Below are 24,853 nucleotides of genomic sequence, written 5' to 3'. Positions count from 1 at the left end.
ATATACAGATAAGGTATTATAGAATTGTAACCCTGAAACCCATATAATTTTATTAACCAAATGTTGCCCTAATAAATTCAATATTTTTGGATAGAAATATATATATATACATATATATATTTCAGAGAGGAAGGGAGAGGGAGAGAGATATAGAAACATCAATAATGAGAGAGAATCATGGATCGGCTGCCTCCTGCATGCCCCCCGCCACTAGGGATTGAGCCCACAACCCAGGCACATGCCCTTGACTGGAATCAAATCCAGGACCCTTCAGTCCCCAGGCCAACACTCTATCCACTGAGCCAAACCAGCTACTGCTAAATAGAAAAAAATTTAAAGCAGAAGGGGAGGAGATAGATTTCAATGTACAATTACATTGCCCTACTACCTTTTCTTGGAGCAACATTGTTAGAGTGAAGAGATTCTCTTAGTCTCTGTGTCATGTACACTAAACATCTGGATGATATGCTAGGTTATTTTCTGTATCATTGAGATATACTGACACTATGAGCTCTAAATTAGGTCATCTGGGTGATGAGTCTCAGAGTTTCACAAAGCCAGTTTATGGCCATCTAACAACGATCCCTCAAAACTGGCCTAGTTTTTCTGAAGCAGGGCTTTTCAAACAGAGAAATAACAAGAAATAAATTACTAAAAATAATGGTGAATGTTGACTGGACCCTCCTCCATGCCCACCTCATGCTAACTTTCTATCTCTGCATTATTTCATCGAATTCTCACAACTACCCACTTGAGAAAGGATTGTTATTGTTATCATGCTCCTCATTTATAAACTGGAAAGCATTTCTTCACATTTGGAGTTTTCGTGTGGTCTGGGATTTTAAGACATAATCAAGGATTTTTAAATTATGTTAATAAGCCAAGTGCTTCTGTGTGTGTCTGCCTGCTGCTGACTTAGTATTTTCCTCCAACCTTTGCACACACATTATTTTTTTTTTTCTTAACCAAGGTGACTATTGACTGTCCAGAATATGGGACAAGTGTAAAAGAGAGGGGATCACCAACCACTATGTAGGCAGCAGTGGGACAGCCCTGGATATCAGAGAGGACCAGAGTTAGCAAGAACTATAAGAATACCTGTGTGGAGTAGAGGGGTGAACATGGCAACCTACACATCCCATCTTAATGATAGAGGGACCTATAATCTGATAGATAGAGCATCTGAGTTAATCTGAAAAATAATCATATTATTTTATTTTTAAATGTCTTTATTGATTTCAGAGAGAAAGGGAAAGGGAGAGAGATAGAAACACCCATGACGAGAGAGAATCATGGATCGGCTGCCTCCTGCATGCCACACACTGAGGATCAAGCCTGCAACCCGGCCATGTGCCCTTGACCAGAATCTAACCTGGAACCCATCAGCCCGCAGGCCAACACTGCATCCACTGAGAGATTGAGCCTGAAATTCGGGCATATATCCTGACTGGGAATCAAACCATGACCTCTTGGCTCACAGGTCGATGCTCAACCACCGAACCATGCCAGCCGGGCTAATCAAATTATTTAAAATCTTAGAACACATATACTTATGTGAATAGGGGTTTAAGCTTCTTATATGTGAATAGGAGGTTAAGTTTTCCTTAAGTTTCCTTTTCAGGGCCTGTGCAGAGTGATGGAGGAGGTGACTCAGCTGTGAATCCAGCAAGCAGAACTGATAAGCAAGGTCAGGCCAACCCACGAGGAGTCAAAACATCATCTCATCAACATCATCTCATCTCCTGACAATAGCTGACCATTTGCCAACCTCCATTCCCCAGCCCATTCCCCTTTATAGCCATGTTCCCTTCACCTTGCCATAAGGTAAGGCAGGATTTGATTCTTGTAAGCACCCTGTTCTCTTGGTTGGCTGGCCTACTTAATAAACACCTTATAGATTCAACCCTGCCTTCATTATTGTACACAGCGACAGGCAGACCGAGTCCAACCAGGGGTTTCCCGGTAACAATATCCCCCCTTCCAGGTCAATCCTCCATAGTCAGAATGAGCTTAGGTCTTTGAATGAATTTCAAGATGGTGAACATAGGTTGTGTTCAACCACCCACACTGGGAAGGACATTTTCCAAATAGAAACAATGACAATGAGGACAAAAAGAAGGCTTCCCTTACCTGGAACCCACTTATTTTCTCTGCTTCCAGGTTTTGATGGGCTTATGTTCATGGGGATAATGTTAAACAAGCTCTTCTCCCCAATCTTAGCGCCATCGGAAGGCGGTCCCTCTGTCTAGGAGGGAAAACCTCATGGGTGATAGAAGTTGCCCCAAAGCCTGAGAGGGAGCTTGCTAGGTAATTAAAAGGGATAGGTGTTCAGGCAGAGGGAACAACATGTGCAAAGGCATAGAAGGGCTGGTTTCAGTTGCTAGTGCGTCGGTCTGTGAACTGAAAGGTCCCTGGTTTGATTCCATTCAAGGGCACATGCCCGGGTTGTGGGTTTGATCCCCAGTATGCGGTGTGCAGGAGACAGTCAATCCATGATTCTCTCTCATCATTGAAGTTTCTCTCTCTCCCTCTCTCTAAAAAATCAATAATATATATGAGACAAATGTTAGATGAAAGCCATCAGCTATGGAGTATAGAGATAGAGGGTTGGTTTGGGTTGAGCCAGAGAACTTGGGATGAAGGAAGCTACTGAAAGCAAAGTTGGATGCTCTGCTTTACTCACAGGACTTTGATGCTTCCTTTCAAGCATCCTCTGCTCTTTCCAAAGTATGTGCCTCCTGAGGACTGTGATAGTTTCTTACCTACACAAGAGGCTGGTTGACCACTCCAGGCCTTGTTGTCCATACACGTGACTGTCCGCTCCCCTTTCAATGTGTATCCTGGTGAACAATAGTACTCACACCGAGAGTTAAAGTAGGCGCCATCTACGCACTTGAACCCTCCATTTACTGGCATGGCAAGTGTAGGACATCGCTTCTCTGAAACACAACAAAGCAGACATTCAGCATTCTGTAGTCTTTGTCCATAGAATTTCCCAGTCCAGAAACCCTGAGAGCATAGGGTGAAAAGTTAATTTAAATACAATGGACAACTGCCCTAGCTGGTTTGGCTTGGTGGTTGAGCCTAGTCCTATGAACCAGGAGGTCACAGTTTGATTCCTGGTCAGGGCACATATCCAGGTTGTGGGCTCAATCCCTAGTGGGGGGAATGCAGGAGGCAGCTGATCCATGATTCTTTCTCATCATGGATGTTTCTATCTATCCCTCCATCTCCCTTCCTCTCTGAAATCAATAAAAATATATTTTAAAATAATAAAATAAATACAATGGACAACCAATTTGTACTTATTAATCCCTTCACCTCTTTCACCCACCTCTCCACCCACTCCCCCCCATTTGGAAACCATGGAAAAACGTTCCCTGCATATATGAGCCTATTTCTGTTCTGCTTATTTATTTTGCTTTTTAGTTTTAATTGTTGATAGATATGAATTTATTGCCATTTTATAGTTCACATTACTATCTTTCTTCTTCTTCTTCTTTTCTTCTTCTTATTCTTCTTATTATTATTATTAAAGAAAACCTTTTAACATTTCATATAATCTTGGGGATGAAAATTTCAGATAAGGAAATATAATCAATAGCATTCGTTTTTAAAATCATATTAATGTGTTCTACAGGCAAAGACTGCTGAGACCTGAATAGGACAGAAAGATGTTTGTGAATGCAGAAAATCTTTCCTTTCTTTCTTTTAAAATTTTTTTTTTGCTAAAAGTATTACATATGTCTCCTTTTCCCCCCATTGACCTATCCACGCCCACTCCCAACTCCCAGCACAGGCCCTCACCCTCCTACTGTCTGTGTCAATTGGTGTCAATAACATTCTAATAACTATGTTTGGAGTCAGATAGGTATGAGGTTTATTGGGATAATCACTTAGTTATGTAATGTCTAATAATTGGGGTCTACACCTGAAACTAATGTAATAATGTATGTCAACTATAATTGAAAATAAAAAAATGATAAAATAGTTAAGCTGGATATATATATATATATATATATATATATATATATATATATATATATATTAGATAGATAGATAGATATAGATAGGTAGATAAATGATAGATATAATGCATGGAAGCAATGGGTGGTTGAAGGTCACACAGAAGAGACATGAAGTTTTGTATCAGACTGGCTTGGGTTGGCATCACAGCTAAGCCATTTTCTTAAGTTAGGTTCCTTAGAAGCAGACCCTGAGACAATAATTTGTGTGTAAGGGAGTTAGTACGAAAGTGGTCCCAGGGGAGACCAGGGAAGGGTGGGGGAGGCAGGACAGTAGGGGTGGAAGCCATGCAAGGTAGCACCTGACAAAGTCAGCCTCAGTCTGCTCCCTGCAAGAAGATTGGGAGCATGAATGACACATTGAATTTTCCCTGCCACAAAACGTTCAATAAACAGCCTGTAAGAGCAAACGAATCTGGCCCCAATAGGCCCTGAGGACCCAACACAGGGCTGGGTTACTCACGCTTACAGATGACCTTGTGGGACCACCGTTTGTTCGACTGGCAGATCAGCGGGGAAGAGCCATGCAGCTCATAGCCCTTCTGGCAGCGAATGTCACACCGGGTCCCCAAGGCTGTTGTGTAGTATCCTCCTTGAGGGGCCCTGCAGTACACATCTCCATACTTCACCTTGACAGGGGAGCACCATGGGGCGTCTACAGGTGACAGAAATAAAGGAGGAGAGAGATAGGAAAGGACATCTTCAGAAAATGTGTTTCCTTGTCCTAGAAATCTCTGACTGGCTGCATTCCAGATATTTTTATATTATTAAATTTTATTTATTTACTTATTTTGCATTCCAGATTTTGGACTTCCAAATAGTGCCTCATGTTTTTTAAGATGTCTCTGGGTAGGGAGGTTAGGATCACAAGACTATGTGTCAGACATACCTGAATATGGATCCAGCTTCCTCCATGACTAGCTGTGTGATCTTGGACATGTTACTTAACCTCTCTGAGTGGATGCCTATGCCTATGTCATAGGGCTCTTCTGAGGACCCAAAAAATAATACATACTAAGTGCCTAGCACATAGTAAACATTCAAGAAACACGTGTTCTTTTCAAGATTTCCCTTAATGAGACACATAATTTTCTTCAAGGCAATTGATAACATTGTGAACCCAAACCATCCATACATCGTGGCAGGAGAGTGACAGCTGTTAGAGGGGAGGGGGTTTGGGGTGGCTGGGTGAAAAAGTAAAGGGATTAAACAAAAAAATTCATGGATACAGACAAGAGTAGGGTGATTCCCAGAGGGAAGGGGTGTGGAAGTAGAAGAGGGCAAAGGGGGGATAAATGGTGACTTGGGATGACAAACACACAGTACAATATATGGATGATGTATTATAGAATTGTACCCCTGAAACTTATATAATTTGCCCTAGCTGGTTTGGCTTAGTGGATAGAGCATTGGCCTACAGACCTAAAGGTCCTGGGTTCGTTTCCGGTCAAGGGCGCATTAAAATAAAAATAAAAATATATTTTAAAAAATATATTTAAAAAAATTATTAGGGCAGGACTAGTTCACAGTGGGCACTGTGCAATCGATGGGGACTGGTGAGCAGCTCCTTCCAACCTGCCAGGCCTTCTTTCCACCTGAGCTGTCAGAGAGTGGGGTGCATGCGCCATCATGTGGCCAGGAAAGAGGATAGACCACGTTTGACTATTCCAAGAATTCTCTTCCGGGATGTGTTTCTGAGTGCTGCTCAGCCTTGTTCAGGGATGGTGCATAGACTGCATTAAAAATAAATAAATAAATAAATAAATAAATAAATAAATAAATAAATAAATTGTTCTATTAATTTCAGAGAGGAGGGACAGGGAGAGAGAGATAGAAACATCAATAATGAGAGAGAATCATGGATCAGCTGCCTCCTGCACGCTCCCCACTGGGAATTGAGCCCACAACCCGGGCATGTGCCCTTGACCTGAATCAAACCTGGGACCCTTCAATCTGCAGGCCTACGGTCTATTCACTGAGGCAAACTGGTCAGGGCCATAGACTACATTTTTGAGCTTTGTGCTGTCCTGTCTCATGATGTAATGTTTTGCCAACAGCCTCAAGTGGGTCCTAGAGTCAGGACTCAAACAGTATTCCCTGGACTTTGTGAGTGAAAATAGTGTCCTGAAGGCTTAGTGCAGAGCTGATTAAATTCAACCATGTGGCCCTAGCTGGTTTGGCTCAATAGATAAGAGCGTCGGCCTGCAGACTGAAGGGTCCCTGGTTCAATTCTAGTCAAGGGCACATGCCCGGGTTGTGGGCTCAGTACCTAATGAGTGGGTGTGCAGATCAATGATTCTCTCTCATCATTAATGCTTCTCTCTCTCTCCCTCTCCCTTCCTGTCTGAAATCAATAAAAATATATTTTAAAAATAAATAAATAAATTTGACTATATAAATATAGACTTGTAGGAGCTTACACCAGGCCTACAGACAAAAGTTCTCTTTCCTCGACAGTTGACACATTTTAGTCTGTATGTGCTAACACTTTTAAATGAGAAAAATCTGGACTCTGAAGTGAATTTTAGTATTATAAATGCTATTTTTTAAAGACAGGATATATTCTGCACAGGATAAAAATAATGTAACATTTTGTTTTCAAGTTTGAATTATCGATATGTTGCTACAATTTTGTATATCAGAATCTAAGTGTTACAGGTACAAAAAGCATACTGCTAGCCACATGAATAATGTTTAGCTGAATCTCTGTCATATTCAAATCAAATAAATTTAAAATCATTTTTGCTATCACTTTATTGATATTTTATTAAATATCAAAAGCTCAGGACTGAACTAAATATTCAATCAGGTTAAATTCTGAATATGTTTCTGTTTTAATTTGTCTTGTTTGTAAAAGTGTGCAAATACATCACATAGATTAACTGGTTTCTGCTCTTTTCATTTGTTTGTGGATGGAAAAAAATTCAGCATTTTTTTGTTTTTGTTTTTTCAACAAAGATACATATTCACTAAGAAACAAACAAACAAACAAACAAAAACCAGAATTATTTTCTTCTCCATTATTTTATTCTACATATAAAAGAATATTGAACTAATTTTAAATGCTTTAGTGCTTTCTTTCGTGGTGGCACTAGGTAGGCCATGAAACTAGATTTCAAGATCACAGATAAACGAAAAGCCCTTGGGGTATACTTGCTTAGCATTGCTAAGCTGTGGATATGTCTTCCATGATCACAGTTCTGAAGATACATTCTGAAAAAATACACACATGCACCTATCACTCAAATAAAAAAGACATTTGAAAATGACTGCATTCTGTGACTAGAAATGAAGTATATTTCTCTCTGTGTCTTTTTCTGTCTTTCTTTCTCACTGTAATAGGAAAGCTGGCCTACAAGGATGTACCCAAATGCCCTTGGTATTTTTAATCTAAAAGAAGCACTTTTAAAAATATATTTCTATTGATTTCAGAGAGGAAGGGAGAAAGAGAGAGACGGAAACATCAGGATGAGAGACAATCATTGATGGGCTGCCTCCTGCACGCTCCCTACTGGGGATCAAGCCTGCAACCTGGGCATGTGCCCTTGACTGGAATGGAAGCTGGGACCCTTTAGTCTACAGGCTGATGCTATATTCACTGAGACAAACCGGCTAGGGCTCAAAGAAGCAGTTTTTATAGTGTCTCTTTCCTTAGTTTCCATATCTGCCCCTTTCGCCTTCTAGATTGCAGTGCTTCTGTGCTTCCCTATCTCTAGTCTTCTCCTGCCAATTGGCTCCCCTTTACAGCCTCTTTTCCAAATTATGAATCCTTGACTGAGAATTGGGCTCCAGGGAGAGCAAATGAAATCCCCATTGGAGGTAGGGGAAGGATGAGGTGGTGAGAGTGAATATGGGAGACCCAGAGGATGGTGACAAAAACATAATGAGCTAGTGTGGTCTACTGGATACAATATTGGGCAAAGAGTCAAGATGCCTGGGCATGTTTCCTACCTCTATCATCTCCTAGTAACCCTGGACAATTCACTAAAATGATTCTTCCGCCAAAACCGGTTTGGCTCATTGGATAGAGCGTCGGCCTTCGGACTCAAGGGTCCCAGGTTCGATTCCAGTCAAGGGCATGTACCTTGGTTGCGAGCACATCCCTAGTAGGGGGTGTGCAAGAGGCAGCTGATCGATGTTTCTTTCTCATCGATGTTTCTAACTCTCTATCCCTCTCTCTTCCTCTCTGTAAAAAAATCAATAAAATATATTTTTAAAAAATTATTCTTCCTCTACAAAAGACAAAAGTGGATTAAATTATTTTCTTTTTCTTCTTCTTCTTTTTTTTTTTTTGTTAATCCTCACCCAAGGATAGTTTTCCATTGATCTTTAGGGAGAGTGGAAGAGAGAGGGAAAGACAGAGAGAAACATCGATGTGAGAGAAACTCATCAATTGGTTGTATCCTGCATGAGCCCCAACCAGGGCCTGGGCCAGGGAGGATCCTGCAACCAAAGTACATGCCCTTGACCGGAATCGTACCTGGGACCCTTTGATCTGCAGTCTGATGCTCTATCCACTGAGCCAAACTGGCTAGGGCAGATTAAGTTATTCTAAAAGCCCCATCATGCTTTAAAATTGTATGGTTCAGCACTAACCAGTTTGGCTCAGTGGATAGAGCATCAGCCTGTAGGCTGAAAGGTCCCAGGATCAATTCTGGTCAAGGGCACATGCCGGGGTTACAGACTCAATCCCCAGTGTGTGTGTGTGGGGTGGTGGGGGGTGGGGGGGACATGCAGGAGGCAGTCAATCACTGATTCTGTCTCATCATTGATGTTTCTATCTCTCTCTCCCTTTCCCTTCCTCTCTGAAATCAATAAAAATATATTTTAAAAAACAAAATAAAGTTGTAAAGTTCAAACTCTTTCTTCTTTCTCTCTGATCTGCTACCCTTATCACAACCATGCCCACCTCCTTACTCCTTCTTCTTATTACTTTGGGTAGTCTCTTGCAATCCTTCCAGCTGAGGGCAAATATTTTTTTGCATTCTGGGTCCTGATCAAAATTCTATTGATACACAAATTGGAAGAATGTCCAGTTATCCACTTGTTTTTTTTTTTTTCACTCCAATGTTGAAAACCTTCTCATCCTCCAGCTTCTGGACTTTGGCATGAGTTTAGGAGGGACAAAAATTTAGAGTAAATGAAAATGAGGCAGAATACCTGCCATGGTTAGCACACACATTCTCATCTTTTCTACATGACGTATATTTAAGACTAGCAGGTAGCCCTAGCCGGTGTGGCTTGGTGGTTGAGCATCGACCTGAGGACTGAAGGGTCCTGAGTTTGATTTCAGTCAAGGGCACATGCCTGAGTTGTGGGCTTGGTCCCCAGTAGGGGGCATGCAGGAGGTAGTTGATCAGTGATTCTCTCTCATCATTGATATTTCTTTTTTTTTTAAATAAATCTTTGTTGTTCAGATTATTACAGGTGTTCCTCTTACCCCGCCCCCCGCATAGCTCCCCTCCACCTGATTCCCCACCCCACCCCATGCCCTTACCCCCCGCCACTGTCTTCATGCATAGGTGTAAGATTTTTGTCCAATATCTTCCTGCACCCCTCAGGCCCCCTCCCCCTGATAATTGTCTGTCCCCGCCCTTTCTATGTCCCTGATTCTATTATATTCACCAGTCCATTCTGTTCTTCAGATTTTTTATTCACTTGATTTTTAGATTCACTTGTTGGTAGGTATGTATTTGATGTCTTTTTGTTGTTCATAATTTTTACCTTTACCTTTTTTTTTCTTCTTCCTCTTCTTAAAGAATACCCTTCAGCATTTCATGTAATCCTGGTTTGGTGGTGATGAACTCCTTTAGCTTTTTCCTGTCTGTGAAGCTCTTAGTCTGACCTTCAATTCTGAATGATAGCTTTGCTGGGTAGAGTAATCTTGGTTGTAGGTTCTTGCTGTTCATCACTTTGAATATTTCTTGCCACTCCTGTCTGACCTGCATAGTTTCTGTTGAGAAATCAGCTGACAGTTGTATGGGTACTCCCTTGTAGGTAACTAACTGTTTTTCTCTTGCTGCTTTCAAGATTCTCTCTTTGTCTTTTGCCCTTGGCATTTTAATTATGATGTGTCTTGCTGTGGTCCTCTTTGGATTCCTCTTGTTTGAGGTTCTGTGTGCTTCCTGAACTTGTAAGTCTATTTCTTTCACCAGGTGGGGGAAGTTTTCTGTCATTATTTCTTCAAATAGGTTTTCAGTATCTTGCTCTCTCTCTTCTGGCACCCCCAAAATTCGGATGTTGGTACTCTTAAAGCCATCCCAGAGGCTCCTTATGCTGTCCTCACACTTTTGGATTCTTCTTTCTTTCAGCCTCTCTGGTTGGGTGTTTTTTGCTTCCTCATATTTCAGATCTTTGGTTTGACTCTTCGGGTACAGTGATCTACAGTTGAGTTTCTGTATATTCTTTATTTCAGACAGTGTATGCATAATTTCTGATTGGTCCTTTTCCATTTTTTTGGTATTCTCATTAAGGTCCTTGAAGGTCTCTTCAAGTTTCTCAGCAGTTTTTAGAAGATTCTTGAGTAACCTTATAAATGTGGTTCTGAACACTGTGTTGTCCATCCATAAGTTTACTTTCCTCTATCTCTTCTATTTGTGACATACTTCGGTGTCTCCGCATTTTGGCTGCCTCCCTGTGTTGATGGAGTGGCTTTGTGTGGTCAGTGACCTATAGTGGCCGGTAGCTCAGCTTCCCCAATCACCCTAGGTGGTCGCTCTTGGTACACCTCTTTGTGGGCTGAGTGGAAAGTCTTGGTGTAGTTAAAAGCCTTGATTGCTGTTGGTACACTGGGAGGAGTTGACCTCCAGGCCAATTGGCTGTGAGGACCTGCTGTGTCTATAATGGAAGCACTGCTGCACTGGAGACACGCTTGTGGTACAGGGCTTGTTTGAGTGGGGCTTTGGTGTTCACTGAGTCCACCTCCCGAATGTGTCACTTATGGATGTGAGGAGTTGAAATCTCGTGCCTCTCACTGACCATTAGGTTTATTGGCTTCTGAATCTCCAATGGGGTGCAGTTCAGATGCTGTCTGAGGCTACCCTGCAGGAGCTACAGCAAGAACTTCTGTCCTCTCCTCCCTGCTTGGAGCTTGGAGTCCTTGGAGCTGTCAGTACCGGGTTGCAAGTTTACTAGTTTAAACTGCAATAGAGAAGGCCATTCATATGCAAAAGCCGCTGCTAGGAGCTTGGGTGTGTTTGTAGATTGTGGAGGGCCGAGTCTCAGGGCGTCACTAGGCTAGGGCATGGCAAACAGCAATGACTGGCAGTGAGCCGACTCCAACTGCTTCCCCGCGCCTCCGACCGAGTCCTCGCCATCTCGTGCCCCGGAGCAGCCAACAATTCTACCTCCACGCAGCTCTGCTGGTAAGCCAGTCTCACTCCAACCCAATGGTAGACAGCCCAGTCTCTCCCCAGAAACTGGATTTCAGAGAGATTGGGGGCTTGTCTCTCTTGGGATTGAAGAAAGCTACGCCCGCCTCCAGCTGGGCTCCTCCACCAGCTCGTATCACCCCTGCGCTCCCCTGTACCTCAGTTTTTCAGCGTTTGTGCCCTGATTGTGCCCGTCTCTTTCGGTCTAGTTGTAGAGGTTCCGCTCAGCCAGCTTTCCCGTTGTTCTGGGTGATAGACGTTCTGTCTTTTAGTTGTAGTTTTGGAAATTGTTGTGGATGGCAGCAGCCCAGATGTTTATCTATGCCGCCATCTTGGATCTCTCTCCATCATTGATGTTTCTATCTCTCTCTCCCTCTCCCTTCCTCTCTGAAATCAATTAGAAAAAAAAGACTAACAGGTATATTAGAGAATGACCTGGGTATACACAGATCACAAATTCACATATTTTAATACAACATGGCATTATCAGATTTTGCCCCATATTCTGAGTGCTCAAATCTTCTTAGCAGTGCTGGTTGCAGATCTAAAACTTGTGCTGTTGTTAACACGTGGAAAAGAATCTTGTTTTCACTTATTCAGAAATGGAATTTCTTTTGGATTACTCTCTAAGACAAATCTTTGAAAGATATTTAGACAGTTTGACAGTGATAGTAATTATATCATCCATGAGTGGCTTGAATTCGAAGGGCATATTAGTACAAGCGCCATAAGTTACAGTGAATTAGCAAAATGTTTGACATAGAGGTTTAAAGAAGGGAAGCTCTTATGCTGCTCCAATTAGGACAGGGTTTATGTAGGGAGAAATCTAGATAGATTATTCAGGAAAGCATTTCCATCTTCCTGGGCCAATGTGGTAACCATTGCAATTGACTGAAGTTGCTGGGGTAGGCAGTGTCCTGTAGCAGACTAATGAAGAACTAGCAAACTCTGGATATTGAGTTAAAACATATGATTTTCAGACCCAAAATAGAATGTTTGCTCGCTGTGTGACTCTGGGCAAGTCACTTACCTTCTCTAATCGCTGGTTCCTCCATCTGTAAATAAGGAATATCAACATATCCCTACATGCCTTCTCCTTCCCATCAATTAGGATAACAACATGATGGCATTCCAAGAAAAAGAATCAAAAGCCATGCTTGCCACATTCTTGGAACATAACACATATGGGTTAAATTTCATTTTCTTTCTTTTACTTAATATTTTAATATAAAAAACCCTTACTGAATATATACTCTGTGCCAGGCACTGTGCAGAGGCTGGAAGATCTAGTTAAATCCCCCATTAACAATGGTTGGTCTATAAGTTTTAAAACTAAAAACTGGCAATACAAACAATCCCCAAAGAAGTATTTGTTCTAAAATATTTAGGATAATCTGTAGGCAGGCACCTACTTTGGCTATCTGGTCTACCTTTCACACTTGCAATGCTATAAGGAGAGGGTGGGCACAGGGAACAATGATTCAAGAGCACTAGATAACCCCTACTATACATGTGATGGGTCATATGTGCATGCATGTGTTTTAGGGAGATTTGTCAATAAGGGACTCAAAGGGGAAAAAATATTTTTTTAAAACCTCAATTAATGAAGAAGTGTTAGGAATCACAATACTTCCTTACCTAAAATATCTACTTAACAAGTTTGTACTTTGCTTGACTAGTTTATTCCCGAGGCACTTACTTAATATAGCAGCTGTGGATAGGAATACATATTTGTCTTCACAAGTCAAAAGCAAAAGTGGACTATGGTGGGAAACACACCTGGGCATAGGCACCCATCATAATATTAGAAAGAGGTTTCACTTGTGTGGAAAGTAACTGAAGGACTCTCTCCTGCTGATTCTCCTATACCTGAAACATTACAACAGAACAGGGCAGTGTCCTCTTCCCAGAATGTGGACACATTTCCTTGGCAAAATACCCACAATGGAACTTTATTAACCAATTTGCTTCAATTATTTCCCTACCATAAAGGGAACCAGATTCAGAAAGAAATCATTTAAATTTACCTTCGCTTTTTCCAGAGTTCCCTAAGCTTCAGAGAATGACTCACAAATAGAAATATTTGTGGGCATACTTACCTGAGCCTGCATAGGAAGGTTCTTGACTAGGCTTTTTATACTTGCTGGGGGATGGATTGATGAAATGTGTAGAGATGGAGTTCTTGATCATTAGATTAAAGTTTCATGGGGCGACAGACTTTCCTCATCATTTCAAGAGCAAAGTTGGACTCAGAAAGAGCACGAGGAAATGAGCTTATGAAAATCAAGTTTTCTCTGTCCCCATTCATCTCAGTACATTAGCAGCACTGGGTTCAGATTGGACCTTGGATGGTTTGCTTTAGACAATACTGGCTGTAATGTATGAATCAGGCAGAACTCATAGCTTGATTTTCACTTTCATCAGCTAGAGCTTGGCTTTGCAGAATTAATGACAGTAAAGAAACTTAGGAGAATAAAATGACCACTGGGGTGCTGAAGGTCAGCACTTCAGAGATTTCCAAATGCTTTTTGTTTTCTTTATTTTTTAAATGAGAACATATGTATATTAATTTTAAATATTTTTTCTGGACAGATAATTAGAACTTAATGACACTGTCTGGTCACTTTATTATAATATGCTCTGCAGGGCAAAAAGGAAAGTTCTCCTGGCATCAGCAGGTCCTTATTAGCACAGAAGCAAAGCATTCACCTTTATATCTAGGGTGTGAGTACCCCACGTCATCATCTTCTAGCGGTGAATCTCCAGATCCTACAACAAAAAAGAACAGAAACTGCAGCAAGAAAAGCCACATGATACAGACAGATATTTCAAAGCATTGCTTTGGCACAGTCCATGCAAGAGGGGCTATTAGAACACAGAGCCAGGAGTGAAAGCTTCTATGGTCATTCATGAAGGGACAGGGGGCCTCTCAGAGTGAATCTGGCTGGGCTGCGCTGGCCAGAACCCATCAACATGAACTTCAGACTGTTTGAGAATCAACATGTGCCAACTGAAATTCTGGACGCAGGATAGAAAGAAAGTCAACCTCACTCTGAGGAGGTGCCAATGTACACGAATCTCATGCCAGGGGAGACAGTAAAAGGTATGTGACTGATACAGCCCACAGTTTCTTCAGCCATCAAAGACACCCAGTAGAACTGAAAATCAGTCCCTCTTCTTTCTTTCTTTCTTTTTTATGGTTGAGTAGTTTTTTATTTTTTAATTTTTTGAAAATTCTTTCCAACTGTCTTATTTAGCTTAGCATAACAGCTTTTTTATCCACTCATCAGCTGATGGGCACTTAGGCCGTTTCCAAATCTTACCTATTGTAAATTGTGCTGCTATCAACATAGGGATGCATATATTCTTTCTGATTGGTGATTATGATTTCTTGCGATGTATTCCTAGAAGTGGGATCACTGGGTCAAATGGGAGTTCCATTTTTTATTTTTTGAGGAAACTCCAAGCTGTTTTTTCACAGTGGCTGCACCAGTCTGCATTCCCACCAGCAATTTGGGTGGAGGATGCAGAGTCAAATCAAATTTCTTAGTGACAAAAGAAATACAAAACTGTGTTGGTATATGGAAATGAGGGCCAAAATCGACAAGATGGATGTTTATTAAGAACCTCTCACCAAGGCATAGGTAAAGTAAAATTTCTTTTTTGTTTTAATCCTCACCCGAGGATAATTTTTAATTGATTTTTAGGGAGAGGGGAAGAGAAAGGAAAGAGAGAGAAACATCAATGTGAGAGAAACATATCGACTGGTTGCCTCCTGCACGTACCCCCACCAGGGCCCAGACTGGGGAGGAGCCTGCAACCAAGGTACATTCCCTTGACTGAAATAGAAACTGGGACTCTTCGGTCCGCAGGCCGACACTTTATCCACTGAGCCAGACTGGGTAAGGCTAAAGTAAAATTTCTTGATGAGACTTACTACCCTTGAAAAACCACAGACTCAGTGAGAAAGTCTGTACTTAATTATAAAATTTTAACTCATTTGGAAGTTGGAATGGAATCATTTTTAAAACAATTAAATATGGAATTTTAGTAAGTGGTAGATCCTTAATCTTTGAAGTGGTACCAGGCCCCAAACTTCAAAAACAGTCATCTTAAATCTAGAGATAGTTCTTTCTAGACTTCCTAGTCTGGTGCTGACTATTGAGTCAGCATCATCATGGTCACACCTTTACCTACAGGGAGGGACTTACAGCTGTAGCAGACAAAGACATTGTCTAGTATAGTAAGGTTATTCAAATCCCTGTACAGAATAAGTAAATGAGTAATGGTCCCTGTGCCACATGTATTCTGGGTGGGAGATAGTGAGGGTGGAAATGGAAAGTGTGGAGGTGAGGAAGGCTGGACCATGCCCATTTGACAAAGACCCCCCTCAACTAGAGAAGCCCGGTTATGTGTTCTGCTTTGCTTCAGGGTTCTTCACCTGATTTCTGACCTCTCAGACCGGTACAAGCTCTGGCTGGTTTGGCTCAGTGGATAGAGCGTCAGCCTGCAGATTGAAGGGTCCTGGATTCAATTCTTGTCAAGGGCACATCCCTGGGTTGCCGTCTCGATCCCCAGGAGGGAGCATGCAGGAGGCAGCCAATCAATGATTCTCTCTCATTATTGAGGTTTCTATCTCTCTTTTCCCTCTCCCTTCCTCTCTGAAATCAATAACAAAATATATATCAAAGAGTATATTTTTGCCCGGCCGGCATGGCTCAGTGTTGAGCACTGATTTATGAATCAGGTGGTCATGGTTCCATTCCCTGTCAGGGCACATGCTCAGGTTGTGGGCACATTTCCCAGTGCAGGGCATGCAGGAGGCAGCCGATTAGTGATTCTCTCTCATCATTGATGTTTCTATCTCTCTCCATCTCCTTTCCTCTCAGAAATCAATAAAAATATATTTTTAAAATTACACACACTTTTAATTATTCCATATCAAAAACTGAACATGAAAACCTGTATAAACCCTTTAGGAAAGCAGGATAGCAACATGAAGGAAAAGCCTATGTTCCAACCCCCTGATCTAGTCATTCCACTTCTGGGAATCTATCCTAAGGAAATAATATTAAACATAGGAAAAAAAATTATAAAGATTTCTTTACAATGTCATTTATAATAGCAAAATACTATAAAATGACCAACTAGCCAATGTATGGTTAAATAAACCATAGTGCATTCATTGATCATAACAAAATGTAACTATTATCTAATAAAGAGGGGATATGCAAATTGACCATCATTCCATAAAGGTCAAGATGGCTGCGCCCACAGTGGAGGCAGAGATTCTGTAACACAAGATGGCTGAGCTCACAACGGAAGCCGAGTTCCCATAAGAATCCTTAATGAGCAATCAGCAGGGACCAGAGGCTGTGTGGTACTGGGCCAGGGCAGGGGACCTGAGGCTGTGCCCTCCACCTGGTGGCGCTTGACAGGGGATCTCAGGCTGCACCCCGCGCCCCACCCAGCGCCAGGCTAGAGGACCTCAGACTGTGTCACTGCCTGGCAATTTCAAGGTGCATGTGGGTGGGCAGAGCTTGAAAGGAGACCTCATGCCGTGCCCCACCCCCCACCCAGCAGGGCTTGATGAGGAAACTTAGGACGCATCCCCCGCAAGGCAGGGCTTGATGGGAGACCTCAGGCCGCGCCCCCCACCCCAGTGCCAGGCTGGGGGACCTCAGGCTGCACCCCTGCCCAGCAGGGCTTGACAGGGGACCTCAGGCCACACCCCCCTGCCTCAGCACTGGCCCGGGGGACCTGAGGCTGCACCCCACACCTGGTGGGGCTTGACAGGGGACCTCAGGCTGCTCCCCCTGGCCCAGGCCAGGGAACCTCAGGCTGTGCCCCCTGCTCTGACACCAGGCCAGGTGACCTGAGCCCGTTTCTGGTGCCTGGCAGGGTTTGACGGGGGTGGGGCCAGCCAGATCTGGATCTAGCCCAATGGGGGTGGGGCCGACCAGGTCTGGGTCTTGTGCAATTTCAAGGTGCATGTGGGTGGGCAGGGACTTGACTCTGGTTCCTGTGGCATGCCCCAGACTATGACACGAGGAAGATTTTCATATGCATTTTACTAATTTTCTTTCATCTGTGACACTTCTATTATAGACAAAAGGCAAATAGCAATATTAAAATATTTCCTCTAATTAATTCCCTTATAATGTGCATGAATTTCGTGCACTGTGTCAATAGTAAATTAATAATGTTTATAAAAAAGAGAGAATAGCATGGAAAAAGCTTTCTTATAATATTAAGTGAAAATGTACTATAACAAAATTATATAAATGGTGTGATTTATAACAATGTAAAACAATGAAATTTGAAATAAACAATGCATAGAAAAGAATCTATGATAATGGGATTTGTTTTTCTTCTTTCTTCTCTTCTTAGTTTTCTACTATAAAGATATATAACTTTCACCCTAGCTGGTTTGGATCAGTGGATAGAGCATCGGCCTGCAGACTGAAGGGTACCAGGTTCAATTCGGGTTATGGGAACATGCTGCAGTTGTGGGCTCAATCCCCAGTAGAGGGCATGCAGGAGGCAGCCAATCCATGCTTCTCTCTCAGCATGGATATTTCTAGCTCTCTCTCCCTCTCCCTCCTCTCTGAAAACAATGAAAATAAAAATATTTTTTAAAAAGATATCTATCTCAAAGTGAAGGACATAAAAAAAGATAAGGAAGGCCACTTCATAATACTAAAGGGAGCAATCCAAAAAGAAGAAATAACTCTGGTAAACATAAATGCACCCAATACAGGAGCAACCAAATACATTAAAAAACTCCTGGAGGATATCAAGGGAGAGATTGACAGCAATACAATCATAGTAGGTTACTTTAATACCCCACTATCACCATTGGACAAATCCTCTAAACAAAAAATCAGCAAAGAAACATCAATCATAAATGACTCACTAGACCAGATGGAATTAATTGACATCTTCAGAACATTTCAACCCAAAGACACAGAATATACATTCTTCTTAAGTGCACATGGATCATTTTCAAAGATAGACCATATATTGGGTCACAAGCAAAGTCTCCTCAAATTCAAGAAGATAGAAATCATATCAAGCATCTTCTCAGATCACAATGGTATGAAACTGGAAATCAACTACAATAAAAACAATCCAAAAAAACCAAACACCTAGAGACTAAATAGCATGCTATTAAACAATGATTGGGTTACCAGAGAGATCAAAGAAGAAATAAAAAACATCATGGCAACAAACGACAATGAAAACACAACAATCCAAAAATCTATGGGACACAGCGAAGGCAGTCTTGAGAGGGAAGTTCATAGCTCTACAAGCCTACTGCAAAAAACAAGAAACAATGGTAATAAATTACCTAACCCTACAATTCAAAGTGTTAGAAAGAGAGCAACAAGAGAAGCCCAGTGTAAGCAGAAGGAAGGAAATAATAAAGATCAGAGCAGAGATAAACAACATAGAGACCAAAAAAAAAAAAAAAAAAAACAATAATAAAGATAAAAAAACAAACAAACAAAAAACAATACAAAACCAAAAGCTGGTTCTTTGAAAGGATAAACAAGATTGATGAACCTATAGCCAGACTCACCAAGAAGCAAAGAGAGAAGACCCAAATAAACAAAATCAGAAATGAAAGAGGAGAAATAACAACAGACCCACCGAAATACAAAGGATTGTTAAAAAATACTATGAACAACTCTATTCCAACAAACTGGACAACCTGGATGAAATGGACATATTCCTAGAAAAATACAACCTTCCCAAACTCAATCAGGAAGAATCTAAACCTCTCAATAGGCCAATAACTATGGAAGAAATTGAAGCAGTCACCAAAAAGCTTCCAGAAAACAAAAGCCTGAAGGCAGATGGCTTCACAGGGGAGTTTTACCAAACATTCAAAGAAGAACTAAAACATATCCTCCTCAGACTATTCAAAAAAAAAATTCAAGAGGAAGGAACACTTCCAAGTTGATTCTATGAAGCCAGCATCACCCTAATACCAAAACCAGATGAAGACAACACAATGAAAGAGAATTACAGGCCAATATCCCTCATGAACATAGATGCTAAAATCCTCAACAAAATTCTAGCAAGTCTGATCCAGCAGTACATCAGAAAGATCATACACCATGACCAAGTAGGATTTATCCCGGGGATGCAAGGATGGTACAATATCTGCAAATCAATAAATGTGATACATCACATAAACAAAGAAGAATCACATAGTAATATCAATTGATGCAGAAAAAAGCATTTGACAAAATCCAACACCTTTTCTTGAAAAAAACTCTCAGCAAGGTGGGAATACAAGGATCATACCTCAACATAATAAAAGCCATTTATGATAAACCCACAGCCAACATCATACTCAATGAGCAAAAACTAAAACCATTTCCCCTAAGAACAGGAACAAAACAGGGATGCCCACTCTCACCACTCCTGTTCAACATAGTGCTAGAAGTACTAGCCATTGTGATCAGACAAGAAGAAGAAATGAAAGGCATCCAAATTGGAAAAGAAGAAGTAAAAATGTCCTTATTTGCAGATGACATGATACTGTACATAGAAAACGCTAAAGACTCCATCAAAAAAATTATTAGACTTAATAAATGAATCCGGCAATGTAGCAGGATACAAAATTAATGCCAAGAAATCTATGGCATTTCTGTACACCAATAATGAACTTACAGAAAGAGAGACTAAAAAAGCAATCCCATTTACAATCGCACCAAAAAAATTAAGATACCTATGAATAAACTTAACTAAGGAGGTAAAAGACCTATATGCGGAAAACTATAGGACACTGAAAAAAGAGATGGAGGAAGACATAAACAGATGGAAGAACATACCATGTTCATGGATTGGTAGAATCAACATCATCAAAATGTCCATACTATCCAAAGCAATCTATAGATTCAATGCACTCCCCATTAAAATACCAATGGCATATTTCACAGACCTAGGATGAACTTTCCAAAAATTCATCTGGAATAAAAAAAGACCCCGAATAGCTGCAGCAATCCTGAGAAAGAAGAACAAACTAGGTGGGATCTCAATACCAGATATCAAGCTGTATTACAAAGCCACTGTTCTCAAAACTGCCTGGTACTGGCACAAGAACAGACATATAGATCAATGGAATAGAATAGAGAACCCAGAAATCAACCCAAACCACTATGCTCCATTAATATTTGACAAAGGAGGCATGAACATACAATGGAGTCAAGACAGTCTCTTCAATAAATGGTGTTGGGAAATATTGGACAGATTCATGCAAAAAAAAAAAAAAAGAAAGAAAAGAAACTAGACCACCAACTTACACCATACACAAAAATAAACTCAAAATGGATCTAGGACTTAAAAATACAACAGGAAACCATAATATACTAGAGGAATCTACAGGCAGAGAAATCTCAGACATATGCCTAAGCAATTTCTTCACTGATACTGCTCCTAGGGCAATGGAAACTAAAGAGAAAATAAACAAATGGGACTACATCAAAATAAAAACCTTTTGCACAGCAAAGGAAACCATCAATAAAACAACAAGAAAGCCCACTGCATGGGAGAACATATTTGCCGATGATACCAACGATACGGGTTTAATCTTCAACATTTACAGGGAACTCATACAACTTAACAAAAAGAAGATAAACAACCCAATCAAAAAATGGGCAACTGACCTAAGTAGATACTTTTCGAAAGAAGACAGAAGGAAGGCCAAGAGACATATAAAAACCTGCTCAAAGTCACTAATCATCCAAGAGATGCAAATCAAAACAACAATACAGTACCATCTCACACCTGTCAGAATGGCTATCATCAACAAATCAACCAATGACAAGTGCTGGCGAGGATGCGGAGAAAAAGGAACCCTTGTGCACTGCTGGTGGGAATGCAGACTGGTGCAGCCATTGTGGAGAACAGTATGGAGCTTCCTCAAAAAACTAAAAATGGAACTCCCATTTGACCCAGTGATCCCACTTCTAGGAATACATCCAAAGAAACTAGAAACACCAATCAGAAAGGATATGAACCCCTATGTTCATAGCAGCACAATTCACCATAGCTAAGATTTGGAAACAGCCTAAGTGCCCATCAGCAGATGAGTGGATTAAAAAACTGTGGTACATCTATCTACACAATGGAATACTACACTGCGGTGAAAAAGAAGTTCTTACCATTTGCAACAACATGGATGGAGCTGGAGAGCACTATGCTAAGTGAAATAAGCCAGGCAGAGAAAGATAAATATCACATGATCTCACTCATTTGTGGAATATAATGAGCAACATAAACTGATGAACAAAAACAGATCTAGAGACAGAGAAGCATCGATCAGAACGTCAAACCTCAGGGAAGGTAGGGGACAGTGGGAGTAAGGGGGAGAGATCAATCAAAGGACTTATATGCATGCATATAAGCCGATTCAATGGACACAGACAACAGGGGGGTAAGGGCACGAATGAGGGTGGGAGGTAATGGGGGAATAAGGACACATATGTAATACCTTAATCAATAAAGAAATTAAAAATAAATAAATAAAGATATCCACCTAATAAAAGAGCAACATGCTAATTGACCGTACCTTTGCAATGCCTACCAACCAATCAGGAGTGAGTATGCAAATTAACCCAGCAAAGATGGCATTTTGCACCACCCCAGCCACTCCTGGCCTCTGGGCAGTGTGGGAAGGCGAAAAGGCAGCTCCAGGCCAGAGCGGAAAGGCGGTTCCAGCCAGAGCAAAAGCGCTGCTGGCAGCCAGGGGAAGGAAGGCCCATTCTTGCACCAATCTTTGTGCATCGGGCCTCTAGTATTACTTTCATACTGGAAAATAAACTTTATTATGTATACAATTCAAAGAAGTTTAGTTTCCAAAATACATTTTAAATATATTAGAAATGCTAAAGACTCTACTCGTCCTCCCCTTCCACCCTGTCCCCATTTCTTTCCATATTCAAAGTTGAACTGTAATTCCTCTAAAAATTACTGGATTCTCCAACTCCATATGGCATATCTGCCTCATATTAATGATAGGGAGATTTATAATCTGATAGAGCAACTGAATTAATCTGAAAAATAATCATATTATTTTGAATCTTAGAACACATATACTTATGTGAATAGGGATTTAAGTTTCTTATGTGTGAATAGGGGGTTAAGCTTTTCTTAACTTTCTTTTTGAAGGCCTGTGCAAAACAATTGAGGAGGTGACTCAGCTGTGAATTCTTCAAGCAGAACTCATAAGCAGGGTCAGACCGACCCACCAAGAGTCAAAACATCATTTCATCAACATCATCTCATCAACATTACCTCATTGCCTGATGACTAAGGACAATAGCTGATGTCTGTAGACCCCCAGGGCTGCACATAGCTGCACTCCATTCCCAGATTCACCTTAGCCCCTTCCCCTTTATAATCCTGTCCCCTGCAACTGCTGTAAGACAGGATTTGAATGCTTGTAAGGCCCCTGTCTTCTTGTTTGGCAGGCCTTAGTAAACGCCTTATATGATTCAACCCTGTCTTCGTTATTGGACACAGCCCGAGCCTACCTGGGGGTTTCTCGGTAACATTAAGAGCAGTTCTCTCTTCCTTCAGGTATTTTTGGCCTCCTTAGGCAGTAATAAGCTCTGCAATTATTCCTAGCTCTAAGCAAAGAAGACTACCGTCACAAGCTTTTGAGATGGAATTTAAAGCACAGGTTGTTTCTTAGGGAGCAATACCTGTGGACAGGATAAGATGCAAGCATGTCTGGACAGAAGGAAAAGTTGAGTTCTGATGTCAGCCCAAAGACAGCCTCTCCTATTGGGCTGAAATGGCTTGACCTTTAAGTCCCTACCTCAATCAGCCATTGGATATGGCCCACCTTGGGAAGGAGGGGATATTGGGTGAAGCACTCCCAACAGCTGAAGCGATCTCTGAAGGGGTTGAAAGCTGATTGTCTTCAGTTGAACCAATCAGTTTTTTTTCTAAAAGAAAGATCTGGTCAGTACATCGCCATATACTATCATAACACTCACTCTTTGAGAAATAACTTGAGATGACTACACTCCTGAGAGGGGACTCTCCATACAGAATGGGAGGGACTGAGACCAACTGGAGAGACAGGGGTACCTGGGGTGCACAGCCCAATGTTACTGGTACATCAGCATTCTAAGACACATTCATCACATATTCTTTATCATGGTGAAAATTAAAGTCTGACAATAGGTAAGTGAGCAAACAAATGATATCACAAGCTATTTTATAGCCACTGGTCAAGTTCAGAATGGGAAATGTATATGAAGCACAGCTAATCCAAAAAGCAGATACTGCAAATTATATAGATGATGAAGTATGAAATGGAATATATATATGTATATATACACTTATACTTGTCAAACTTGGAATATAAGATGGGACTGCTGATACCTGCTTTGGAAGCTATTGTGTATGGTTGAATGCCTGAAGCTATAGCAGCCATTTTGCAACCATGATGTCTCAAGATTAAAAATTTCCAGCTGAGCCCTGGCCTGTTGCTCAGGGGTTAGATCGTCAGCCAGCACACCCAAACGTCATGGATTCAATTCCTGGTCAAGGGCACCTACCTTGGTTGTAGGCTTGATCCCTGGCCGAGGTTAGGGCACGTGTGGGAGGCAACCAATTGATGTGTCTCTTACATAGATTCCCCCCCTCCTCTCTCCCCACTTCCACTCTATCTAAAAAAAGCAGTGGATAATATATCCTCTGGTGAGAATTAAAAAAATTTTTTTTCAGCTAAGGATGGCAGAGTGTAAGGACAAAAAGAACCTGGGGTCCGTGATAACCTTATTAGGATAATAAATCAATCTTAGACACTTTTTTGTTAGATCAACAATCAATGTCCTTTCATTGAAGCCATTGTGAGTAGTAGTATTTGTTACTTGCAGCTGAATCTATCAAAACTGATACACAAATGAATGGAAAATTTACTCCCTATTATTGATAGGAGATAAAAGTAAAAAGAAAAAAAATGGATATTATCCAGCCCTCATTTCTAAACTTCCAGTGTATATTCAGTCTAAACCCATACAACAACTTTTATAAAAAATGATGACCAGGCCTAGCCAGTTTGGCTCAGTGGATGGAGCATCGGCCTGCAGACCAAATGGTCCCTGGTTCAATTCTTGTTAAGGGCACATGTCAGGTTGCAGGCTCCTCCATGTCTCAGGCCCTGGTTGGGGCTCATTCAGGAGGCAACCAATCAATGTGTTGTTTCTCTCACATCAATGTTTCTCTCTGTCTTTCCCTCTCTCTTCCACTCTCTCTAAAAATCAATGGAAAAATATCCTCAGGTGAGGAAAAAATAAATAAAATAAAATAAAATAATGATGACCAGTCTACAAAATGGACCTCCTGAAGGATATGATAATATCAAAGACTGGCAACTTATTTTTAGCAGATTGTACTTACTGAAACTTACTAAAGCCACACAGGAAATTCATA

General features: G+C 41.2%; 1 protein-coding gene across 4 annotated transcripts in view; it reads right to left on the bottom strand.

Moving 5' to 3' along the window:
- SRPX (sushi repeat containing protein X-linked) overlaps positions 1-24,853 on the bottom strand; it is an 87,479-nt gene that overhangs the window by 19,894 nt on the left and 42,732 nt on the right. For 2 of the 4 annotated variants that reach the window (XM_054718739.1, XM_054718754.1), the window contains exons 2-4: positions 14,105-14,164; positions 4,489-4,680; positions 2,763-2,939 (exon numbers count right to left, since the gene is read on the bottom strand). In XM_054718739.1, the coding sequence (XP_054574714.1) occupies positions 2,763-2,939; positions 4,489-4,680; positions 14,105-14,164 (429 nt within the window). The remainder of the gene's footprint in view (positions 1-2,762; positions 2,940-4,488; positions 4,681-14,104; positions 14,165-24,853) is intronic. The other 2 variants (XM_054718750.1, XM_054718745.1) reach the window with 2 other exon arrangements.

Source organism: Eptesicus fuscus, chromosome 1 (assembly GCF_027574615.1).
Source record: "Eptesicus fuscus isolate TK198812 chromosome 1, DD_ASM_mEF_20220401, whole genome shotgun sequence".
Taxonomy (NCBI): Eukaryota; Metazoa; Chordata; class Mammalia; order Chiroptera; family Vespertilionidae; genus Eptesicus; species Eptesicus fuscus.
Note: the sequence above shows the minus strand (reverse complement) of the source record. Positions and strands in the feature narration are given on the sequence as shown.